General features: G+C 37.1%; 1 protein-coding gene across 2 annotated transcripts in view; it reads right to left on the reverse strand.

The window, feature by feature from the left end:
* Positions 1-804: 804 nt before the first annotated feature.
* Positions 805-25,931, reverse strand: part of CCDC91 (coiled-coil domain containing 91) — a 114,487-nt gene continuing 89,360 nt past the window's right edge. For both annotated transcript variants that reach the window (XM_036401436.1, XM_036401437.2), the window contains exon 13: positions 805-2,015. In XM_036401436.1, the coding sequence (XP_036257329.1) occupies positions 1,896-2,015 (120 nt within the window). In that variant the 3' untranslated portion in view covers positions 805-1,895. The remainder of the gene's footprint in view (positions 2,016-25,931) is intronic.

Genomic DNA, 25,931 nt, shown 5'->3' on the forward strand with positions numbered 1-25,931 from the left:
GGGAAAGATGCACCACAGTTGCCAGTGAAATCTTACTGACTCCAATCATAAGCTTCTTCAAAAAGTGTTTTTACAAAGTGTTGCAAGTCAGAATACAAATCTCTCCTAATTAGGAAAAGGCTGATAAACGTGGCTTTGAAGGGGAACACTTGGATGTGTTTCGTAAAAAAGGAATACTTTTTCCTGTACAGGCCTAGAACAAAAACATTAAGTTCATTTAGGAATCTGCTCATACCACATTCCCACAAATAAACACACATTGGGAGAAAGCACTGGTCAATCAATTTCCTTTTACAGTACCTCAACATGCAAAAAATCCCATGGGGACATCTATGTCATCTTTGGTGCAGTTACAGAAACAAAAATTTCACTGGTTTAGGAACAGAAAATGAGTAGGTAACTTGTTAACTTGTTAACTACAGGATTTTCCTGTCAGCCAGAAAAAGTGCAAACTGATCAGTCAATCAAGTATCAAATAGAAGACTGGATTTTAATCCGTTTGCACGGTAAGGTCATCATCTAGTAAAACCAGCACTGGTTACTTCTTCAGTGAACCTTTGTGTATACAAAAGACAAAACCTTTGGGTTTGATTACAAAAATGAAACACAGAAAAAGACCTAAATAAAAACCTTAACTCTCTGCAGTACATATTTCATATTGTCAATACACGTGCAACCATTTGGTGTTCCTTATTATTGTAAGAAAGCAATTTGTGAATGGTGCTGATGAAAAAAATCAGCTTAACAAAAAACCCCAAAACACCTCCAAATAAGAAGAACCACACTTCAAAAATATCCATAAGCTCAGCGTAAGAGAGATCATTCTTAGTTTATTTATGTACCTAAGCATGAACATTTATTTTCCTCTATTTCATTCAGAGCTCTTTTACAGCTAAGGCCCCAGTTCTACAATCAATAGAGTGTAGGCACAGAAATTCCATTCCATCTATTGTCAGCAGGACTAGAAAGACCTATGAGTGATCCAAAGTCCAGTAATGTCAGTGGGGAATTTTTCTACTTCCTCCGATGCACTTAGAAAGGGCATGTGAGGTCAGCAGGCTGCACTCCTTGTTCTGTCAGAAATTCCACTGAGGCAGTGCAGCATCAGTCTCCACATAATTACATACATCTTCTTCCTGAAACTGAGGTCAGTCACATTAATCGTAATTTCATGAGAAAATGACTTTTGGAATTGAACTAGCTCTGTAAAACAGAAATAAAATACATACTATACATTGGTCATGGTGATGTTTTATGCTACCCTAAACAGATGTACTGTTTAGTTTTTAAATTTTTCTGTTCCTAGAGCTGGATTTGTTTATAAATGACTTAAAAAATGCCTGACAACACTCTTATGTTTCAGTATTGATTCTTCCGTTCTACATCAAAAGCAGTAAGAAATAATAAGCTACTCAGGTTCACCTGAGGCAATGGACTTGGATAGATATTTTGGAAATAGAGATGGATTTGTACCTATAATCAACTAAATGTTTGTCTCCATTTTTTAAAATATCAAAAATAATGGTGAATCACATTAACACATGGTGCCAAATTTAAAACAGACATAACAGGGAAATGTTAAAATTTCAGACATAACACAGAAAATTTTGACATGGGCTACTAGAAAATGTAATGAAAGCAAAGCTAAATAAAACAAATCCTAAATAAACCGATTTTCATTCCAAGGATTTTTTTCCCTCTCATATTTGCTATCTGATAATAGTAGTAAAATAAATAAATAAATAGAAGAACATGATCCACAAACATTTCTATAAAGAATTTCAGATCAATCTTGACTCAACGATACAATCCAAAAAGATTGGAATATATTCATCATTTGCTAGATGGAGATTTGCAGCTTCACAAATCACACTGTATCATCAGCACTGAGAATGTTAGTCTCTGTTTTCTGCTGGGGTTGGCTCTTCCTTTAATAAAACATTTAACTGTTTCTGTGCACATGAAAGGAAAAGTTCCAAACTATGCAGATTTCTCTGACGGACAACTTCATCAAGCTGTTGAAATAAAAGAAAAAATAATAAGATCAATCAACTTTAAGAAAACCTGGAAGCAAATGCTAGGGTTTGTCAGCAAAAAACCAACCATATTAAACAACAAAAATTCAACAACTAAAGAACCTAAGTAATTTCAATGTGCATAATTTAATAACAACTTTTCAGTGGAGTATTTGATTTTCTCCAAAATAAAATGTACACAAGGCTAAAGTAACTTTAAAGCTGTCAAATTCTACACAATCTATTTGAGAATGTGAAACAGCCTAATGCCATACTAGGTAAATCCCCATGGAAATTACAGCTGTTGCTTTTATAGAAACACTGCTTTGGGTTTAAAGTGATCACTACATATGACTGCACATTCAAAATTTCAAAGCCTACTTGTAATTTAAATGGCAGCATATGAAAGTAGTTCCCAGAGGAAAACTTCAACATATTTGCTATTTACTTTGCTTGTGCCTACATTTTATCCCCTAATGCCAAACAATGTGAACTATATATATATAAAAATATATCCTTGCTGTATAGACAATCTTCCCCACCAAAAAAGATAAGAACACCATAGCAAGATTTGGCGGAGTTTATCATATAAATGACAAAAATATGGTTTACTGAAAAGCCTTTGAATTTTTTAAAGATTAATTAATAAATAAAATGCACTGCAAAATTCCTTCCATTTGAATGTTGAAGTTCAGACATCTAACAAATATTATCACAACTGAGGGAGGTTTTCAATCTGACGATCCTTTAATCGGCCCAAATTCAACTAAATACCCATATAATGACAACACAGGGTGAGACTGAAAAGTAGTGGTACAAGGCTAACGTGGAATAAAAATTATGCCCCTCAAGGGAAAGGAAGTAATGGAATTTTGAAGAAGTCAGCACTTCTGCCAGATTATTTTGCACAGGTTCATATGCAATGGAAAATGGAAAGTTTTTCAAAAAATGTATCCTGACTCATATATTTTGGACTCACAGCTTTAATTACAGCTTTCAACTAAAACTGATCTGTTTATCAATCAGCAGTCCAGTTAATTGCTCTAACAGTCACTCGAATGCCCATTTTGTTTTACAGCAGATAGCCTTTTTTAAAAAACATCAACACATCAATGCAAGGCAAGGATAGTGACAGCTTCCCACTTCACTTTGAAAATGCACTCAGGAAAAAGTTGCAGCGCTGTGATTTAATACACAAAGGGAAACATTTTTATGACCCTTTGCTTTTCTGCTCCACAAGTTCCTCTAATTTATGCAAAACTGGGTAGTTAGAATATTTCGGCAATTTCTTTCAACAGAGATGAATGTATCAAATCCAGTCACCAGCAGAAAACACACGTATTTTCTAAACACCACACAATCATAAAACTCTCCCCTTAAGTAATAGAAGCATAGAATCACAGGATGGTTTGGGTTGGAAAGGACCTTAAAGATCATCCAGTTCCAGCCCCCTGTCATGGGCAGGGGCACCTCCCACTGGAATCGGTTGCTCAGAGCCCCATCCCACCCAGTCTGCCTGTGTTTCTACTTCTGCTGTTCAAAATTCTGCATCTCTCTGCAAAAGCAGGCATGAGGGCTCCATACACAGCCTGATGAGAACCTGGCCCACTGATTTACAACAGATTTTAAAGCAGATCTAGTTCAAATAAATGTAAAAAAAGTCTGTTCTTCATCTATTCAACTAACAGCTGCTACTGACAAGAAAATAGAAGAAACAGCAAACTAATCTCTAAAGAAGCTGTATCTGTAAGAGTGTGGAGCAATGGAACAAAAAACCCTCACTCTGATGTGCTGGTGCATTTTCTCTGATTTGAAAAGTGTCTTGCCTCCTTTGTATCTTCTGGACCAAAACATTTTGCTTGGGAAAGCTTGCAGATTTTTATTTCTGCTTGTGATCCAAATTTCTTTGGGGAATGAATGGACAGATACAGCACAGTTCACATAATATCATCTGTCGCATGTTAAGAAAGAACATGAGATACCTCTTTCTCCAATTAATGTAATTCTCACATGATGTCATCAGATTCTCTTGCTTCTGGCAGGTATATCAATTGGAGAAGCTCAGCATGAAACTGAATTTTGGTGGTTTCCTTTTATTGCATGTTATATCATTATACTCCTAGACAATTCTTTCTTGAGCTTTGACCAAACTCTCCATTTTCTTTTCATGCAGCCTTTCCTTGCAAATTCTGCTTTAAAGGGACCAGAGTAGCTCACCAGATGTGTGTTCTGATATGCTGCTGTTCAATTTTTTTACCTGCAATCTCAAACTGTATAGGATTAAATTTATTTCACCAAGTACTAAAGTAAATGTTTAATGTGTGTAGTGATTGGCTGCAGCATGAACAAACCAGAATTTCCTCAGGCTTGAGCAAGATTTTAAAAGTCTCAAATGAATTAAGTACACATTTGAGGAGCCTTTGTTGAACTCAAGTGGTTAGTTGGCAGTTTCCATTTGTGCATAAGAAAAGTTTATTGCTTGTTAAACATTTATGTAAATGCAATAACATAAATCTTGAGAATTTAGTTCCCCCTTGTTTGCTCAGTTTATGAATATGCATTGCCTTGAGCAGAGCATATAAAAATCTTCAATGCTACAGTAAAGACAAAACAACCCAGAAAGACATGGGATCTTCACATAACACAAAAAGAGAAGTAATGATGCTGTCTTTGAAAATGGTACATTTGAATCTGTTCAGAAGGAGAACATGCTTGTTCATGGGAAAATTGGCTTGGCTGGGAAATAGAAACAATGAGGCTTTGTTATATAATATATTGTTGAATGAACTGTTAGCAATGGACACAGCTTTCTCGAAGAGTACCTCCACATTGCTGTGCTCCTGCTTGCATAACATACCACAAAATGGGACAATTTATAAGATAGTTTAAATCTCACTTTTCCAAACAGTCTTCTCTCGGTATTTTTAGCTTCTGCTCCTTTCATGGAATGACCTCATGATTTAAACAAACATAGACGGACATCTGGCAAATTCAAATGTGACTTTTATGCAAATGTAATTGGTATAAATAACATATTTGGGCTGGAGCATTCACACAACCAAACCAACCCAACTGTTCTGATTCTATGCATCAAGTTGGTTCAAATCTGCCAAGAAAGGGCATTTTCCTATACCATACTGTCACTGTTGTCATTGCTAGTCAATATTTCTCTCTCACTCTATGAAATCTATTAGTTCAAAGTTCTCAAATTATTTAGACTCTGTCTAGTTGATGGAGCTTTAATTTGCTCAAAGCTTTAATGTTCCAGAACTTCATCATTTTAAGTTACCCAACAGTATATTTTAATTCTGTACAGATTTTTTTTCCTTAAGAGCCAGAAGTTGTCTCTCTAGGCACTAGTATGGATCCTGCTGAGAAAGTGGATGTATGAGATTTGGAAAAAAACCCTTCTTGAATTCCGCTCCTCACATTCCCACTATCCTTCAGACGTTTCATTTACCAAAAATGGCCAGAGTCTTTCAGGACCATCCAACACACTCAGTACTGTTTGTTCCCCTCTCTTCAAAGCTTCAGTCCACTTTTCAGATCTAAGTGCATTTTCACACTGCTTCTGGCCAAAGGTGACTGGATGGGACACCCTCAGATGTGGGTCTCACCTCAGTCACATCCACAGGCCAGCCAGGATGATGCGCCTCGGGGCCATGCAAGGCATGACCTGAAGGCACAAACCCCAGCAGAACTCCTGAGCAGATGCAAGAATTGGACTTGGGAAAAAAAAAAAGAAGAAAGAAAAGGTACTGTGTTACCACCAGGAGAACGCTTCTACCCCAGCCTGCTCTATTTCACTTTAAGTCAACCCATCCCTCGAAGTTCCCCTGCATCACTTCAGCCACCCATAGCTCAAAGCAAACCACGGTTAACCACCATTCTTAGCTCTAAATTTTCTTAAATTTACCTTACCTTTCAAATTCTCTGTGAAACAGGAAAAAAGTCTACATGTGTAATGCCTAAAGTAGAAATTAGTTTCTTACACAAACAACTGAGCACGCACATCCTTCATCCCTTCCCCTACTTGCAAATAGGTTTGTTTTTCATACTTAGCTTCCTCTATTAAATACTCACCAACTTTTTTAAATGCTTCAAATTACTAGAGGAGAAACCCAGTCAGAACTCTGGGTTTCCAGAATTTTGGGAATAAATAATTCCTGTATGTCAGAATAATACTCTCCCTTTCTAGTAATTAACAAAATAGCACATGGAAAATATAACTTTAGATTGAACACTGAAAGATATGAGATGAAATCCTGATCTCACCACAGTAAAGGTAGATTTTATTATTAATCTCACTATGGCCTGAAGTTCACCCAGAAAAGTGAAGAAAACCAAATTAATGTTAAATATGGCTCTTCAGTTTTCCTGTCTGTATAAATATGACTGTTTAAAAAAGTGTATTTTTCAAAATTATCTCTCAGATAACACAACTTCCCAATATCAAGTATATTTTCAGCTGTAGGAATTTATTCAAACACACATTGAAAAATTTACCTATACTTCAAATGAAAATTAGAGGATTAATGTATTCAGTAGCAGCAGCTCACTACGCTGGCTCTGTGATACTAACATGAGTAAAAACTGCAATCTTCTTTTTATCATGAAATTCAACAAATACCATGACCAAAGATTAAAAAAAAAGAGGAAAGATGTTGAAGAAGAAAGCTTTTAATTGTACTTTTATTACTGGTGTTTTTGTAGTTGACCACACACAAAATAAATAAAAAGTAATGCCATTATATTGTAATGAAGCAGAGCAATTTCCCTAAGATCATAAAATCAAAAACAGTTTTGAGTCCTGTTATTTTTCCAGGAAAAATGCAAAGAAGTTAATAAATAAACTATTCCAGTAGTGATATTTACACTTATGTTCATCCATACAGGAGGAAGGGGCAGTGGGGGACTTAAAATCCTCAAAAATATCCTTGTTACTCAAAGAAAATATTGTTCATGCAAAGATGGAAAAATTCAAATGCAAAATGAATGTTTTGGAGACTTGAAAACATGGATATGGATGTGTGAAGAGAATAGGTTCTGAAGGTGGATTTAAGGGACTGATAATAAGGATTTTCATTTATTTAGTGTTTACAAGTAGCTGCTGGTTGGCTCTTGAAGAGGATTCCTCACCAAGGTATTTCTTTGAAGTTAAATATTTATTAGCCACGGGTAATTATTCATAGACATCAGTCTGGCATAATTTCATATTTTCCAAAGGACTTACAGTATAAGCATTCTTATATATTTTCTGTCCCCTCTCTGATGAATGTTCAATAGAAAGGGGACATTTTGACATCAGAGGTAAAACAATTGAAGCTTTGTTTTAATAATCAGTAAAGTAGTTTACCTTAGTTAATTTAGTCTTAATTTCTCTAGGTATTTTTACTGCTGATAAATATACTAAAGCTTTGTCTCTTTGCTGTTTGCAAACAAACTGATTTCCATTTGCTATTATTCTGTATGGTTTTGTATTATATAAATTTACTAATTAAAATTTTTTTCTCTAAAAAAAAGAAAATAGAAATTGAAGAATGATGACAGGCATACTTCAGACTATGTTTTTTTATAATTTAGTTAAATATCTTTGTGGAAGAAAATTAATATAAGACTAAACTAACAGTTCCTATTTTTACTTGAAAAGACTCTGGAATAATTTTTCATTTTATTCTATGGTTCTAACTTAGCACTGTTTGATCAACACTTAGATGTGTCCATGGAGAGCAGAACACTAGTAAAAAGTGCTGATGATGACAGATTGCTTTTCTAAATACTTCTATACTTACTTATTAAGGACTAGAGAAACAAATTTAACTCTCTTTGAAATCAGTGAGATCAGGAATATACATTACTTAAGTATAAGGTACAAATTATAGTGATGCTTGATTTGTTCATGTATATAAATATTTTACTAAAAAATGTTGTCAGTGGCACTTCTTCCTGTGTGCAGGGACTTGCTTGAAAACAACAACAGGTAAAAATACCCTGGGTTGCTCCTGGAGCAGGGAATCCAGATGTAACACAACTTCTTGCTTAGAGCTAATCATTGATGTTGCAACTGAATTTGCCTTTAGGTATTTCTGTTTCTCCTAATTACCTGTACATCTGTACCTAACAATAATTACCTAACAATAGGTAATTGTTTTAAATTGATTTTGGCATCAGTCTGAGCTATAAATTACAGTTATGGTCTTTCTGAACAATGGTCTGAACTTCAATTCTAAGTGAATAAATGGTTGCATTTTAAATATGTGATACTTTCTAAATATTTTTAGAGACAAAGTATTTTTGGAAAAATAATGGCTTTTCATGTATGATCAAAACCTTAACTTTTGCAGGCTCCTGCTGGCCCAGTTGATGGTGAAAAGCACTACTGCACCTTAGTGCTAAGATTCCACTGTACTGGATATTGGCCAACAAACACAGTCCAACAGATCCTTGCCGTGTAATTAAACACTCATCAGTGTCTTTTCACTGCTTGATTGGTCCATGCTCCTCTTCGAGGAAAATTCAAAGACAAGGGCTTTGCTTTGTACAATTTTTATGATATATGGACAGGTTTTGCTTGGGTTTTTTTCCCCACCACAATTAACCCGCTCCAGTGAATGAGCCTGACACGATCCTGAGTAGAAATTCAGAAATTCAGCCACATGCTAATATTTTCTAGTAGAACTATGGGTTCAGAACTCTCTCTCGGTGCACTAACATGAACTTCTCCCCACAGACTGAACAGAAGGCTTTAAAAAAATTCCCTAGCACATTAAACAGACCATAAAGAAAAATTATTACCTTGAGGAACCTGCAAATCTGAGAGTTGGATGAGGAAACAATGAACTACTTCCTCTCATTTCTATAATGGATGAGAAGGAAAACAGATCCATATGGTACATATGTGCAGCAGAGCTTATTTTAGAGTTAATCCCAGGACAGGACATTTTTGTCTGTCCACCTGTGAATTTCTACTATTGATAACACTTACTAAGTATATAAAAACAAGGTTCTTCATGGCTGTAATTTATACAGTATCTTCTACACATTAGAAAGTCATCAGTGTTCAAGACAACCTCTAGGAAACAGTGATGTTTAATAAATTATATTGCCATGTGAAAATGTTTTGGTTTTTTCCCCCCTTTAAATAAATAATGCTGCAACTTGTAAACCTTAAGGATTTTACGCTTGGAATTTGATCATTAAAATAATACCATATGTTGGACACATCTTTAAAACAGATTTGCCTAGTTTGCTGAAGGTGGTGGGAAAACAGCCTGTCAAACATCTCAGAATCTCCACTGTCTCCCAGCTGGACCCAGGAATGTAAGAAAATACTAACTTTTCTTCATATAAATACAAGAAATTTGCTTTCAATCAGGGAAATTAGATCAAGTGCAAAAAGAACTAAAAACCATTGCAGCATCTGCTCAGACTTCTGTAGAAGGTGAAAAAATATGCATTTTCTAAGCCCACAAAAATAATAATGAATATTTATGTGCATTAGCACATGAAACATCTCTGTAGTGACCTACCTACTTAACAGGTTACAAACATGGGGTTTCTTCTTCTCTAAAAATTATTTATAGACTATTGCCATACACTAAAAAAAGGAGTTACCATAATTGCTACTATAATTGCTGATTGGTCCAGCAATCTGATTGTTGTGGTTTTAAGTCACAGGTTCAAGATTCTTAAAGCAAACATACAGAAACACATGCAAACAGTGTCTTCAAAATCTCTGACTGAAAAATAGTGAATATTTCACCCTGGCAGATGCCTACACAATGGATTTCAGTCTCGACAAGGCAGGCATGAGCAGAAGACTAACCACAATGTGGCCTAATTCATCACATCACTTGCTCTGATATGAAAAAAGAGAACTAGAACTTTACAACAGCATGTAAATAAAAGATTTATAAGTGACTCGGACTGATTTCTATCCAGGCTTGTCAGAGCCTGAATGCTCACAGAGTGTAGAAGTCCTTAATAGTTTTCTCCTAATCTCCAACTGTTTTGAGTAACCAAATCAGTCTTGGGCACTATCACATCCTGTTTTAATACAGCTACAAATGACTTGGCAGAGATTACACAGGGCTTCTGTGGAGCTTCATAAACCCAAATTGCCACCTTTCCAGGAAAATGCCTGAAGACTATCAGACTGTGCTTCCTGAAAAGCCCTGAGTGCAGGGCTGGGTGATAGATCTGGTATCAAAGATCTGTTTCATTTGTCAGTATGCAAACATGTTCCAAATTAATCCACAGTAACCGCTCTTGGTTAAAAGCAGCAACAATCTTCCTACACATAAAAATTGCTATTGTTATCCAGCCAAATAAAAAAATGTTATCTGATGGGCTCATGTTGAGTCATGCTCACAGAATTGCCTTACAGTACCCAGATGGTATCTACAGAACTGGATTAATTAAGCCTAACTGAAAAGCAAACAGGAAACACAGGCATTAATAAGAACAGTATTTTTGTTACTGTGAATATGTATTTTGCATTTTCTGTGAATAAGTATGTGAAATAGAAATAATCATTGCATCACAAGTGTTTGCAGTGCATACAAATTGGGAAAAAAAATACTCTAATAATGTGCATGACTGTGAAACCACAGTTGTATAACTGCTACTCCATTGCCATGGGTGCTTTCTAAACATCTCTTCATGAACAGAAGGCTCAGCAGGAGCACAACTTCTTTGCCTCTAAGAAGGGTAACAGGTGGTTGATAACACACATGGCAGAGAATCACTCCTTTAGGCTGGGAGGTGAAAAGACTGTTATATGGAAAGCTGAAGCTAAAAATAGCATAATGAGTCAGACTGTAATTAATCTGCCTAGATATCAAGGAGACTGCAGTTGCATCATGGTTATCTGAAGGTTCCTGTGACATTTTGACACTATCTGCCACAAGCTCTAAAGCAAAGTGTCCCCTAACAACATGCTGGAATTTGGTAAATAGAAGCAGCAGGAGAAAAATCCCACCTCTTGGTTCTGAGGAACACTTGATTTAACAGCCAGGTTTTCATTTTAATGAAACTTTAAGATGTGACAGGATGAAACAGGACATTCTAGAAGTCATGGGCAAAGGTGATATCACATGAAATACAGGTATCTTTCTAAAATTACCATTGTAAGTTACAGATGATGGATTCACATGAAGAAATGAAATGGGGAAAAACAGCCTGAAGCAGATCTGTGATAAATTTAGCATTAAATCTGTGGCAATATACATGCATTAGGATAAGCAATTATACATTAAGGTTCAGGGAATACAAAATAATGTCCTACTATTCAGACAGAAATTTTTGAGCCCGCATTTACTACTGGACTTCTTCAGTATTGAGAAGATTGAACACAATGTTTTTACTGACAGTAACATTTTACTGGAAAACTCAGTTTGGAGTTTGAAGCCAAGCTACTGCAGCAAAATTCAGGGCAGCTGCTGGCAAAACAGCTCATAAAGTTGCAGCTGCAACACTGTCATCAAAGGCAAGACCTCCTTGTTTCAAAACACACTCAGATTGAGTACCCAGGCTCTCAGCACGTCATCACTTACAACACCACAGGCAGGAGGATTCCAAAGGAGGAGGGAGAAATAAACAGCAGGACACGATAATCTGCAGGTTTTCTGCTCCATGCTGCTCCAAATCCTTCCTGCAACTGCCAGCCAGTGGAGACTCCTCAAGAGCAGGGATAGAGGGCATTGCCCAAAGCAGTTTCCTTTGGGAACCTGCCTGGCTGTTCTGCTGCTTTTCCAGATGCAAGGCTTTGCTGAGAAATTACACCCAGAACATAAAGTTGTTGTAGGTCACAATACAAAGCAACACTCCATTTTCAGAAGGCTTCAAGCCCTGTTTTATTATAGCATGCATGCTTTTGGTACATTCCTACAGAACTCCTAAGTTTTCACTTTACTCATTGATCAGGAAAGACCAACAAAGTGCTCATTGGAATAGACAGCTGCAGATTTCTCTTATTTATCCTTCTTTCTTTCTTGATTTCTATGTCAATGACCTTGATAGAAAATTCTTTCAGGGATAAACATGGATCCTCTTATCAAACTTCTCTCTGGCTCACAGAAGTTGCTGTAAAACCTCTTTCACATACAACCACAAAGAGAACAGCAGTTTTTCACATCAGCAATATCATGTTTCACATTAGTTAAAAAAAAAAAAAAAGCAAACAAAAAGAAGAAACTGTTGCTTAGTAGGCTGGGGTGGAGGGAAAGGGCAAGGGAGAGAAAAATATACTTGACCAAATTATATGAGTCAGTAGCCTGCAGCCAAAGCAGAAAAATAACATACATACATATTAACTATAAGTCATTGAAGCATCTTGCTGAATTTCTAACACATAGGTAAATATTTGAATGCAAAAAATAAACAGGAAACCACATCCTTTTGCTTCATCTATCCAATCTTCCTATTGCTGTAGGTAAGAAAATTTATTTCTTTACACATTTCTCTAGCTTCATAGACAACTCAATTAAGTCTCAAATTTTGATCCCACTGGCTTTGCTGTAGAAATTCAATTGCAGGAAATAATTATAGAAAAGATTCATCAAAACACATATGGTAAGGCCAACTTGTCCATTTACTTTTTAAAGATCTGAGTTCAGCAAAAAACATACCTGGAAAAAAAAAAAAAGAGCAAAGAAGCTGCAAAATTTGGGGTAAAAATACTCTGAATTTTCCTGCATATAACCAACTACGAAAAGTCTCAAATAATTCCCCAGCTAAAGGAGTAAGCAGATAAAACTATTGAACTTCAAGTATCTCCACATAAAAGGACTTGGGTGTAAATGAGAAGCAGCACAAAAACCCCAAACAAACCCTGAACTACGAATATTCCTCAGCTGTAGGAAAACACAGCTCAAAACATAACAAACCATCCTTATACACAAAGTTATCTACTCATTTTACTTGTGCAGTGAACAAGAGAAAAAAATAATTTGCCCTCAAAACTCTACAGCCAAGACAATCTGCCAAGTAATGTGACTTTGTGGTGGTTCTGCAAGAACTCTGGGCTTATCCTATCCTGACACATGGACAGAGAAATTCCACAGAGCACCTCGTTAAAATGACTGTGATTTCTGGATCATTGCAACACAAACACAGAGACCACAAAACTGCCCCTGCATGTCATGGAAACAATGGAGAAAGGGGGCTTCTGTCTTCTGTCTTTGTCTCTTTCGGCCTCAATTCATCAATTGATAATTGAATTCCAGTGTAATTAAAATGGTATCACAAAAATCTAGCGATGGAAGAGACAGTGATCCAACTTCTGACCTCTGCACTGGGAACTTATAATAAAATCAATCAGAGTGGAACAATTGCCTCTTCTCTTTTTGCAGTGTGACAGCCTTGCAGGTGCATGCCAAAAAGCCTTTGCTGAGCACGGCCATCATTAACTTTCATGACTCTTTAGGATCCCCTTGGTGCTAAAAGAATGGTACAGCAGGGACTTGGAAAAAGCCAAGAAGTTGACCTATGACTAAGAAAATAAAACTGCAGATGATATTCTTAGCTTTAATTAATCCAAGTGATCATATTGAAATGATTAAACTTTCCATCTAGTACAAAGCAATGTAAGAAAATTACACCAACTGAAAGATCAAATATATAATTGCTGTTATGTTACAAAAATACCTAGTTATACATTCTCATAAATTCTGAATCAAGAAATGGCAGTGAAAAACAAATACGGTTACAAGCATATGGCTGAATTTGAAAGACAAAGACAGCAAATAATTAAGGTTTTATTTTCATAGGAATGACAAAAAAGTCCCCAAAGTCCTCCTCCTTCTCCTCAAAACATTCACTTACTCAGTCCAATAGAATATTAAATGTTTAAGCTTCAAAATTCAGCTGACCTAACTTCCTCACTAGGATGGCAAGATAAGGGTATTCATGTTCATTTGCACACATGGATGCCTAGATTTTTCTGGGGTTTGTTGTTCTTGTTCTTTTTTTTTTCTTTAAATTACCTACTCTTGGTTAATCAAAATGTCTCTTGAAAATGCCCCTGGACAAGAGTCACAAGTTGCACTAAAAATGGTTAATCCCGCACACACCTAATCAAGAACTTTGAAGTTTTTTCTCTACTCAGTAGCAAAACCTATTTTGAGAAAGTCATACAGAACACAAAACAACCGATCTTCAAACAGATGATCTGGTTTCAATTCTCACATTTCCAGAAGTACACCATGAAACACTAACACTGAGGGATGGATCAGGAGTAACACAGGAGAGCCTCACTTGCAGGGGGCCAGAGGTGTGTAAGGATGCCTCGCTTTCTCCTGTCACACAAATCCTTCCTAATGGACCACAGAGGCATTTGGGAGCCTCCTCTGCCTTCTTATCAAATACTTGCAGAACAGAGGGATCCTGGATGTCAGGTCTTGCCTTTCCCTGGACCTCAGGTGGTGCCCAAACACCTGATGATGAGAAAACCACACCACTCTCCACTGACAGATAGATCTGGGTGACATTAGCACAGCGCACACTGCAAGTCTTTATTCCTATGAATACTCTGTATCCACAGAGCCAGATGAATAATTATGTGTTTGCAGAGCAAATCCAAAGTTACTCTTACAGTAATTAAGATGATACACATTGGATTAAAAACACAATACATCTCAATCACAAGAGTAGCTTTGAAGTAGTGGAGCATCCAGTCATCTCATTGCTGAACATTATAATTCATCCTGTTATTTTTTTCCCTTTTTGGCTTTGATAGCACAATATTTTCTCAGTAATAACACCACTTGATTTCAGTTTCAGCTGGAATCTCGCCTGACTAAAGAGTACAGGCATAATCTCAGCCTTTGTAGATTAATACACTGTGGCACAAAAGGATATATGAAACAGTTTTAACTTAAGTAAAGAATTTCAAACTCTGGCAATTTTACACTGAAGTAATTGCAGAAAACCTACAATAGGCTATGATGTAGTTTCAACTAAATTGCTTTCATCAGCATAAATGATCACTCAAAGAGTTTGGAAATTATAATTTTGGTTATTTAACAATTTTCTTTGTATTTCAATGAAACTAAGTGGCATAGAATTGTATTTTTTCCCCCTTTCCATTTGTTAAAACCAGAGCACTATAATTTCCAGGAAAATAAACATTTACTTGAATGCATTATGTTTTGCTATTGAAAAATGGCAGAAAAATGCCAAAATGTCCTCTGAAGAAAAATGCCTGATCGGCTCAATCATTAGAAATACTGCATTCCTCCACAGGAGACTATAATTTCCTTTTAATATCAATCAATAGAAATACTACATTCCTCCACAGGAGACTACAATTTCCTTTTAATATTTGGAAACAATAATTTCAAAGCTTATAAAGACCTAAAAGTTGAGGAAGAAATGCCAGGCTCACTTCTGTATCCCCTGCAGATACATCAGACTGCTCCAGGACCCTTATCCACAGAGGAGAAAAGGAGAGCCAGGTGCACCACACTCATCTTACACTACAACTTCCATAAATCCCAGGCTTAATCCTTTGGATTTATACTGCTCTTTGAGCTGGGTAAAGGAGCAGCGTGAAAATGCTCCTAAAACATCAATGTAAATATTTCTTTAATCCTATTAAAGCCACAAAACAGGCCCAGCTGAAGGAGCAGGAAACTGAGCTGAGGAACTCTCAGTGACCCCATCACTGGAGTCCTCTTGGCACTGACCTGTTGGTCACAAGTTCAGCCTGGGCATGGCACAGATGCCCTGACATCAGGTGGATTCAGGACATCACCGTGGGGACCCCTAGGACACACGGGATGGGGCTGAGCTCTGCAGTAACACAAAGTTTTGCACTGGTACCTTGCAGCAGCTGAGTTATTAAACTAGCTGATGCACAAACAGAAGATAGGACTAGATATTTCTGAATTCTTGTTGCTTTACGCAGAAATTTATGTTCCCCAAACACAACACTGAATTCAGCCCAAAATGATACAACTTCATTGCTTTTCTTTAAAAGTCAGAAGAAAGGGGAAAAGTTGAAAGAAAAATACTCAAGGTGACACCACACTTTAAAAACTGGGAAACTGGTCTGTTAAAATGTGTTGGTGGTAACGTTTAGGGTTTGGACTCCCATTAATGGGGCCCCAGGGAAAATATAAACACTCTTTCTGAAATTAAATCTTGAGTTTGCCCACCGCAGTCTTGTTTTCAGCTTCAGCTGTTGGCACGTCAGCCTGCAATTGAGGCCTTGCATCAAATGCCAAGCCAAACATTCAGCAACAAGAATGGTAATGACACCCTATTTTGTTCTAAGGCACATTAAAATATAGCAAGTATTATAAAAAAAAAAGGCAAAAAAATCACTCATTTGAGATTAATAACATAAAAGAAACTGATTTTTGTAACCTCTCTCACTTGCACTTGTCTTCAAATAATAAACCTTCAGAAGAAAGCTGTGCTTGACTCTTGAAATCAAGCACACTTGCAAAACAGTAACACATATCAAAGTTCTGATAATAACTGCCTTAGGGCATAAGCTTCACCTACAAGAGTTCAAAACTAAATTCCTTGTTTTGATGCATGATTTTGCAAGTGACTTAACAGGAATGGACCAATAAATGGAAGTCACTAATTTGTAACATAAGTTTCTCAGGTGGGATCCTTCCTATCCACGGAGATATGACATACTAATATCAGAACTCTGTTACTGGAACACCTCCTACCAGCATCTCTTTAAGTTATCTCTTACATTCCCACATTCTTTTCCTAAACACTGGGTCAAGGTGAGAGTGTGTTGCTCCAGCTATTAGGTTTCCCTCTCTCTCTCTCCCAAATCTCCAGCCTTCTGCAATCTCTCCATGTAGATGGATCTGGAGTAAGGGATGCAGTGTAAAATACAGCCCCCTGTTCCAGGTGAGGGATTGGGATCTCTTGCCCAAGAAGGGAACAGTCAGCCCTGCCCATCCTAATCCCAGCTCCTGTGATGTCTCATGATGCATAGGAACTGTCTCCTACATGCAAGAAAAATTGCAGTTTGGATCTACAAGGGATATATGGAGCTTCTAATACAAACACTGCTCTAAGACACTCAATCCCTGATGTGAATCTGGGTTGGAAATTGAACTGACTCAGAGAGCAGACTGTACCCATGACTCAAACCAGGGATTAACAATAATTTACCTGTCATGGGTAGGGAATTTGAAGAAGCTGCCAATTTACCAAGGAGACAGAGGAGAGGGTGCACCAGGAATTGGTACAGGGACTTGTTCCACCACTAATATACAGTGTTAACTTGAATAATATAAGATACAACATACTGTAGCCTGCTACCCAATAAATGGAGTGAATTCCAAGCTTTCTCCTTAAAATCAGCCCTCAATGTGAATAACAAAGTGGTACCAAGCAGGTGTCAATTCATGGCCTAACCAACAGCACTGTTATTTGCAGACCAAATGGATTTCTTTAATCAGAGGGTGGTGAGACACTGGAGCAGGTTGTCCAGAGAATTTGTGGATGCTCCATGCCTGGAAGTGTTCAAGGCAGGGTTGGATGGTGCCCTGGGTCCTCCAGTGAGAGGTGTCCCTGCCCATGGTGGGGGGGTTGACGCCCAACATGACCTTCCAGGTCCCCTCCAAAACAAACCACTGTGGTTCCATGATTCAGGTCTGAAAGCAGCAGATTTGTGTGTTTGTCTGCCTCCCTGGAGTAAGGAATTAGAAAGAGGGCAGAGCCTTATGATAGTTCTAAGCCAGAGCCAAAAATGGTTGCAGCAGACACATTTAAAGCATGCAAGCACATCAGTCCTCGACAGGAATCACATCAGCACTCCTGCTGGAACCATAAAGTCAACCATAAATTTAAAAAACCTGAATATTAGATGTAATAACCTGCAGTAACTACAATACCAGTCCAGTTACTGAAGTTAATGTTGTACTATATGGGAACAGCTCTTTTCTGTTCAAGACATTTGTAGGTAATTTAGAAGCCTTCCAAAGCAATAGTTTCACATTCACATGGAGTACTTTTCTGAAAGGCAGGTATAGGGGTTTCCTATTTTATTTCCATTCATCATCATGTCAGTTGTGTAACTATCTACTTTATTAGAAATAATTTAGCAAATTTACTTAAAAGAAAATGAATACTGGATGTGCACAGTTGAAAAAAATTAGGCAATTTAAGTAAAGCAAAAGCACTAATTTCTAATCCAAATGAGATTAGCACCAGAAGAATCTGAGCTATTGGGTTTAAAGCTACATTAGGATTCATTTTTCAAAGGAGATTTTGTGGAGTTGCAATGGTTACTGCCAGTAGATGTATCACAGAAGGAGTTACCATCATGCATGGAAGCATAGAGAGGAAAGCAAAGGTGCAGTCAACAACAGAAGGTTCAAGGACTTCTCATCTAAATACAGATGTTACCCATATAATGAAAGCCTAGAAAGCATCCAATTCAATAATTTCAGGAAAGACAAAATATAGATAACCAGTAGTTGAACTCTGTGTATGTCAATTCTTAGTTGGACAGAAAGCCAAACTGCTGTTTAAACTACTTTTTAATTTTAAAAATTTGCTTTGATTGCAGTTAGGACAGTAAGCATGAAGATTGGTGTATGGGTAAGATGAAAATGGGTCCAGCCTCCTAATACTTCCTCAGTGGCAGAAACACCAATTACATATAGAGATTTTTCTACAATGATAAAGTCTCGTTTGGATGTAGGAAATTAAAAATCAATAGCAAGAAAAAACATGGGGTATTTTTCTGTCTGATAAGAGGGGCCAATAAGCCACAGTTATTTCCAATTAAACTGATGTTTGAAGGTGTTTTCTGGTAGTAATATTGTTTTCAAATCCTTCTTTACAATCATAACCAGTTTCAGCCACCAGAAAGACATCTTATTTCTCTTCTACTGACCTTCCTCATTAGTTTGATCTAATTCTTACTACAAAGAGGGTTATAAATTACAAGGTCTTTATAATGACTATATGACCTATATGATAACTAAGGCATTTATGCCAATATTGTAAAGAACTAAAATGTTATTTCAAGTGCAGCGCTTGAAATGTAAAGGGAGAACTTTCAGTCAGGTTTGTTTAAGAAAAACTTAAGAAAATTGACCATTTTCTGTGACGGTTCTGATGGATGAATAACAGAGTAACTATGTAGAAGTGCACACATCTTCTCATGAGGTCAGATTTCAGGAGTGAATTACAGACAATTCCTCAGACAATTTGAAAACCCAAATGAATTTGCAGCAGCCTCTCCTCCACAAGGTGGATAAATCTAACTTGAGCTTCATGCATTCTTTTTCAGTCTTTACCTTACAGAATTAAATGTAAGACATTAGTTTTCGCCAGAAAATCTTCTCTTAAAATGAGGAAATTGCACAGAAAATATTTCACATTTTAAGGAAAAAAGAAATCTACATAGATAACAGGGGTGATAACAATTGTAAAATAGATCATCTTCCACAATCTGTATTGGTAAAGGTGCTTTCACAATAGATTTAAACAGGCTTTGCTGCTAAATGAAAAAATCAAACATAAAACCCTCCAAGAAGTTGTAAAAGTGAATTCATGATAAATCAGATCTGTGTGAACATAGTTAATTATGAAACATAGCACATGCCACTTAAAAAAACCTGGAATAGGATTTTTTGTACCATAGCCAACCCCAAAAGTCAGTGTATCAGTTAGAAGCCTACTCAAAAGGTGGAAACAAAGGTTTACTTGTTTCCTTCAGACAAAACAAGCATACAAAATACACTCCAAAAACACAGCATGCTATTAGAAATAACCCTGAAAAACAAGGATAACCATGGAGGAAATCAGCAGTTTTAATTTGAATTACTGTCAGATTGTGTCAGGTATGTCCTGCTGTCTTGGATATAACTGGATCACTATTCTTCTTCCCTTCAAAAGCATTGTGACTACACTGCATCTGTGCACTGAATGAAATGCACAGTTCCCCTTTCAAGGGGTAAATACTTGTTGCACTGCAGAATAATCCCACTGAAAGTGGGGAAAGGTATGACTTGCTCTTGGCTGGAATAGGCTGACCTTCTATAAAGGTGTTTTATCAGGGTAAAACAGCATTTTCCAAATATTCCACGTCTTTTTCAGAAAAGAGCAAAAATGACTCTGGTTCTTCTGGTTATGTGGCAAAGAGCCAAGCTGCCTGTCCTGGCACATCCCACACATCCCTGAGATGAGTCTGGAATTCTGTTTTCCAAAAGCACCTGCATTATTACCAAACTAAAGGGGTAATTCCTCTATGCAAAATCAAAAGAGAAACTTGTTGGATTTTTTTTGCTTCCCTGTGAGACAGACATGGCTTATATCAGCTTGCCAGTGATTCTTAAATATAAATACTGTGGTTGAAATAGGCCCTTATTTTCTGTAGTATCAGAAAAAATTATCTATTAAACACAAAAGTATCTCCAAAAGTATCTCTCTGGCTATTCTCAATTCTGCAGTATTTTGGTAAACATTAGTCAGAGAAATGTTTAGTTCTGTTTTCTTCTAAAGGTTATGAGGCACAGCTGCACAAATCATATGGGAGCACACAGTAGTACAGAGAGTTTTGTTATAATGGTCACATCTCTGCTCTCAGAATCCGACCCTTAAATCAGGATGGGAGTGCATTTATGGCAAGTGTCTGACCTTCAGGGAAACAGGGGCTGCATTAAAAACAGATCTGTCATTCCAGTGTTACTCAGGCCCTAACATGTAGTTTTTTCCTGACAGACCAAAATATGTCCTTTAAAGCCAACAAGAACTGTGTACAATTAGCAGACAAAAGGTGACGGATTAATGTCCTCCCCTTTGCTGTCAGAAAACAAGCAGAAGATTTTCCTGAGGGGAGATGAATGTCAATGTAATTAGGAAAAATTAAAATTTGCTTGTTGGCTAGCTACTCACCTCATGAAGTGAATCTTTGTGATTTAGAGAAGTTCTTTAACTTTTCCTCTTGTAACTTACTCTCTCCTTTGTATACCAACTTCAAGAATTATTTTTTATCTCTATACAGCTAATGGTCACAAAAATTCATTAGGCACAATAATGCTAGATCACTTTTTTGGTCTGCTATAAATACATAATAAATAAATAAAACATATTGAATTAATATTTTAAGCAATCAATTTGAGTGAATAGGCAGTCAATTACTGAACTATGACATTTATAAACAACTTGCAACCTGCACCACAGGCAAAATACCTGAATATTATAACAGAATACTTTTTTAAACCTCTATTCTACAAGACTTCCTAACATTTGTGTGATTTTAGAATTAACAAGGCTTAGTTTTAAACAAAGAGTTTTGTTGAAAGTTTTTAACATTTGCAGATTATGTTCAAGAAGTCAGAACACTGTCCAAGTATGAAAAAATAAGAAGCAGAGCACAGAATTTCTTGACCTTTCTAACAATAAATAATTGGATACACAATCTTAGTTTGAAGTACAGTAGTGATCAATCAATTGCCTTGATCATCAGAATTTTTATGAGACACCTGGAAATATAAAGCTCTACCAGAATTCTCTGGGTGACATTCTGGTCTGTATAGATGTCCCCTGACAAACAGAAATATTTGCTTAAGTCAGTATTACATAGCTTTCAATATTTTCATTCAGTTATTAAAAAAAGTATAAAGTTTGTTTGTGTCTTTTACCTCCTATCTGCAAATTGATTTAAAAAGTAGTAAAAGTAGTCTCAGCCAGTCATATAAAATGTAAATATATTTCAGGAATTGTCTTCATAAAACAGCAGGAGTTACAGAGAACTGCACAACATCTGTAGGTTCACAGTATGATGCAAAGAAAAGGCCAGCACACAGCCTCAAAATAAGATTAAGAAGCAAGGAGATTAGTACATTGCAATACTGATATTATTCTATTCAGATTTTGCTTAGCTGCTATTTTACTATTTATTTTCAAGCTTATTTTCAGTTCAGAGATGAAGCATTACTCTCTTAAGTCAGCTGGCTCGGCTTCTCTCAGACCAGTGGATTCTGAAAATTCACCTTACTACCTTAGAGCAATTCTTGTCTTTCACTCTCCATCTCCCTGGGCCATCAGGTGCAGGCAGCACCTCCTTCACATCCTGGACCAGGGAGAGGAGACAAAGTGCAACCAGAGGATGAGGGAAAAGCTGTGATCTGGGCCCCCTTTACACAAGCAATTATCACACTTCTCCTTTGCTCACATATCTGGAATGCTTGCAACACACCTCCAAAATTTCAGTCGACCTTGGAACCGCAAACAACAAACGTGAAAGTTCCTTGGAGCTCTTACAAATTGCAATTTGAGAAAAAGCTTTGTTTATATCCACTTACTTCAGCATCAGCCAACTGAAGCAAACTGTTTTAGCAAATGGGCCAAAGCCCCACGTGAACTCCATAAAAAGTGGAGCAGGGATAGGCCCAGCCTATCTTTTTACTCCTAACAGAGGAGCATGTACACATTAATCAGATTTTAACCAAAAATATTACAGAAGCAATGCAGCTGTACAGGTCAGGGAAGGGCACTGCTATGCTTCTGCTGTGCAGCCCAGGGATCAGGGTTTGGGAGCTCTACTCCTAAACCAAAATTTACAGGACATTAGGCTCTACTCCTTGCTGTGATGCCCAGGTAACAAACACAAGCTTGGATGTACACACCTACACATGAGAGCCTATGTACAGACATGTACATATATCCCACCACATCAGCAAGATGTTTCAGCAAAATAAAACTATTAATCCTTTAAAAATACTAGTGTTTGTTTTTATACTGAACGCTTGTGGAGGTATTTCCTTATATGAGGTAGGTCAGCTCTGGGTTTTTTTTAAGGATTAATAGTTAACAATTAATGCAAAAAGCTGGCAAACACTTCCTGCACTCACTAAGGCACAGCCTGAGGGGCTGGAATGTGGCAATTAGTGCATCTCGGGGCAATTAATGTGCTGGGGCTCCTCACAGGGCTGGGTGCTTCCAGAGCACTCAGGTGATCAGAAACCACAATGCAGAGCCAGAGCTTACAGCATGGTGAACATGAGGCAACAAAAGACAATACTGATAAATAGGTCAGTGAATCTTGAGTTTACATCAAAACAGATGGACTTTGGACACTCAAAGACAAGTGCTTCTTTACTCAATTCTAACCAAACTGAAAGATTTTGCTTCCCTCTACATCTGCATTTCAGACAGAGCTCTATAGCACATGATATGCATTGAATCCAAACCAAAAATAACATTTATTTGTATGACAGAAGTGCAAGCAGTGGCTTGCCACTTAGCCCCACTTCAGTGCTGTCCTGGATTGCCAAACAAATTGTATTCTATTTGCCATCTGTATGGCAGCTGTCCTCTGTTCAGTGGGCAGTTTTTTCTTTATCTCTTCCACAACCACTCCTTCCTCTGGGGAGACACCTGCTGATAACAGGCCATTGAATGTCACTGCATGGCTGATAAGAACTACAGCATCCCACTGGGAGATGCTCCACCCAGAGGGAGGAGCCGAGCATTCCTACCTGGAAAAAATCTGGAGATCCTGGAACACCAGCACTGTTCCTCCACTGGATTTCCCAGAGGAACAGCTGCCTCTTCCACTGGGTCTTCAGAGGAAGACTCCACCCTTCTACAGGACCCCCTGCTCCAACAGAACCACACCTGACACTGCAGGAGGGCTGCAGCCACAATTCCAACTGGACTGCTGCCAACACCCTGACCCACAGGGTGTCAGGCTGGGTTCTGACTCTGTCAGTGTTGTTTTGTATTACTGCATTGTTTATTTTATTTTTTTATTTTCTTCCCTAATAAAGAAATGTTATTCCTGCTCCCATATTTTTTGCCTGAGAGCCCCTTAATTTAAAATTTATAACAATTTGGAGGGAGGGGGTTTACATTTTCCATTTCAGGGGAGGCTCCTGCCTTCCTTGGCAGACACCTGTCTTTCCAAACCAAGCCAAGTGCCTTTCTATCTGTGTGCTACCCTTCACCTCTGTCCCCTCATTGTCCACTCCACCAGCAATAAGTTGAAACATTGTTTTGCCTTCCTGATATTTATTGCAGATGAAGGCAAAGCAAGACTACACATTCAAATATACCTTCAGGCAAGTAATAAAGATAACTTTTTGGACATAGTGTGGATGGACCTTTGCTAGGGAAAAAAAATTCTGGCTAATGTGCATTTGAATTTGATTCAGACAGATTCTTCAAGGTGTTACAAATATTCAAATAAATCTCTACAAGTTCGATAGCTATGAAAAATGTCTCTGAACAGACAGCACAGCCTGACTCCAGCTCAGTTTTGATGCCTGCTTTGGAATGGTGGTGGCTATGACATAATCATGATATAACAAAGAGTTAAGTTCCTGATTGACATTTCCTTCACATCTCAGATATCCACATTCCTAAGGTGTTAGCTGTGGAAACATTAAAAAAAAAACAAACCAACAACATTTTTCTACTATAAGAATCTTCATTTATTATAGAACAGAGAAAATAAAACTAACGCTGCAGTATATAATTAGAACTGCTGCCAACATAGTGCTATGTATCTGTAAAAACCTGGGTTCATATGGCACAATTACAATGCATGCCACATCTTCCTTTATTGTATGAAAATACCTGTTTCAATCAGGATTTTTTTTTCTTTTTTTTTCTCTCTTTATTTTAGCTTTAGTGTTCTTTTTTTGAAGGTGGAAAGACATGCTAAAAAATTCTCCCCTAGTTTTGGTGACTTTTTTGCCTTCAGTACAGAAGAAGTTACATTTGTTCTTGTCAGCATGATGCTATTGTTGCTTTTTGTTAAGCAACTTTTTACTAATTCAAATAATCCCCTGCTAACCAACTACAAATACTGCTGTGCCCATGGTTTGAAGGGTTCTACAGATTGTCAAACAGATTTTCAAAACAATCACGACACAGATGCAAGTTGGTACCTGGGATGCCCTGTCAATCTAAAAAACCCCAAAAATCTCTCCAAATCCTAGACAAGGCAATTTACTTGAGTTCTTTTTAGGAATTCCTTACATAAGCTGCTACTTAGCACAGTCCATAAAGTATATTTATACTCTTACAGGTATGAGTTTTGACCATTTCCTCTGTCTCTTATGCAATTATATAAAAGCTATTATGCTACATGATTTGGAGTTAAACAAGTCTTTCACTTCCAACCTGAGTACAGGCAGTCTTTATAAATCTTATGCCAGAAATATCTAGTTCTCCTTATGTATGATTTTTTTTTAAATTAATGGGTATGTATCAACTGATCAAAAAAAAAAAAGGTTGGCTGAAAAATTTGAATATGCTCTATGAAATGAAAGGAATTTATGCTCCTACCAGATAAATCAAAGATTTTGTTTCTTTGAAGGTGATATTTTCATATATATCTGCACTGGAGGCCTTACTGACCCATTCATTTATGACACTTATGATAAGTTATGATAAGTTATTTTAATAGCAGAGCTACTTTCACCTTCCCCACAGCTTATACTTCATAAACAACTGACTTCAGATATGCTCAAACATCCTTATGATCATGTTTTGCACTGGATTCTGTTTAAATTGTCTTTCCAAATCAAACAAATCCTGCTAAAAGGAAATGTCTCCATACACAGCATAATGGAAGGAACTCACCCAGCTGCAATCCTAACTAGTAGCAGAGTGAAACTTCTGAAGGTAAATCCTATTTCCCATAGTATTATTAAACATATAAAAGCAGGGAATACAGAAGCAGAGGCCAAACTCATTATTTCTACTTCTATCTCAGGACAACGTTCCCCATTAGATTCAAGCTGAGTGATTTTGTTTATTGAGAATACTGAAATTTGATCTCAGGCTGCTACTGCCATATGAAAGAGGTTTTTAAAAATTATTTTTTGCTTATGTTTTCATAAAGAGCTTCAAAGGGGAGAAGCGTGTTATTTTTTTCTCCTCCTACTGAAAGCAAATCAAAGTCTCTTGAGCTACATTTTA

Source organism: Molothrus ater, chromosome 5 (genome assembly GCF_012460135.2).
Source record: "Molothrus ater isolate BHLD 08-10-18 breed brown headed cowbird chromosome 5, BPBGC_Mater_1.1, whole genome shotgun sequence".
Classification (NCBI taxonomy): domain Eukaryota; kingdom Metazoa; phylum Chordata; class Aves; order Passeriformes; family Icteridae; genus Molothrus; species Molothrus ater.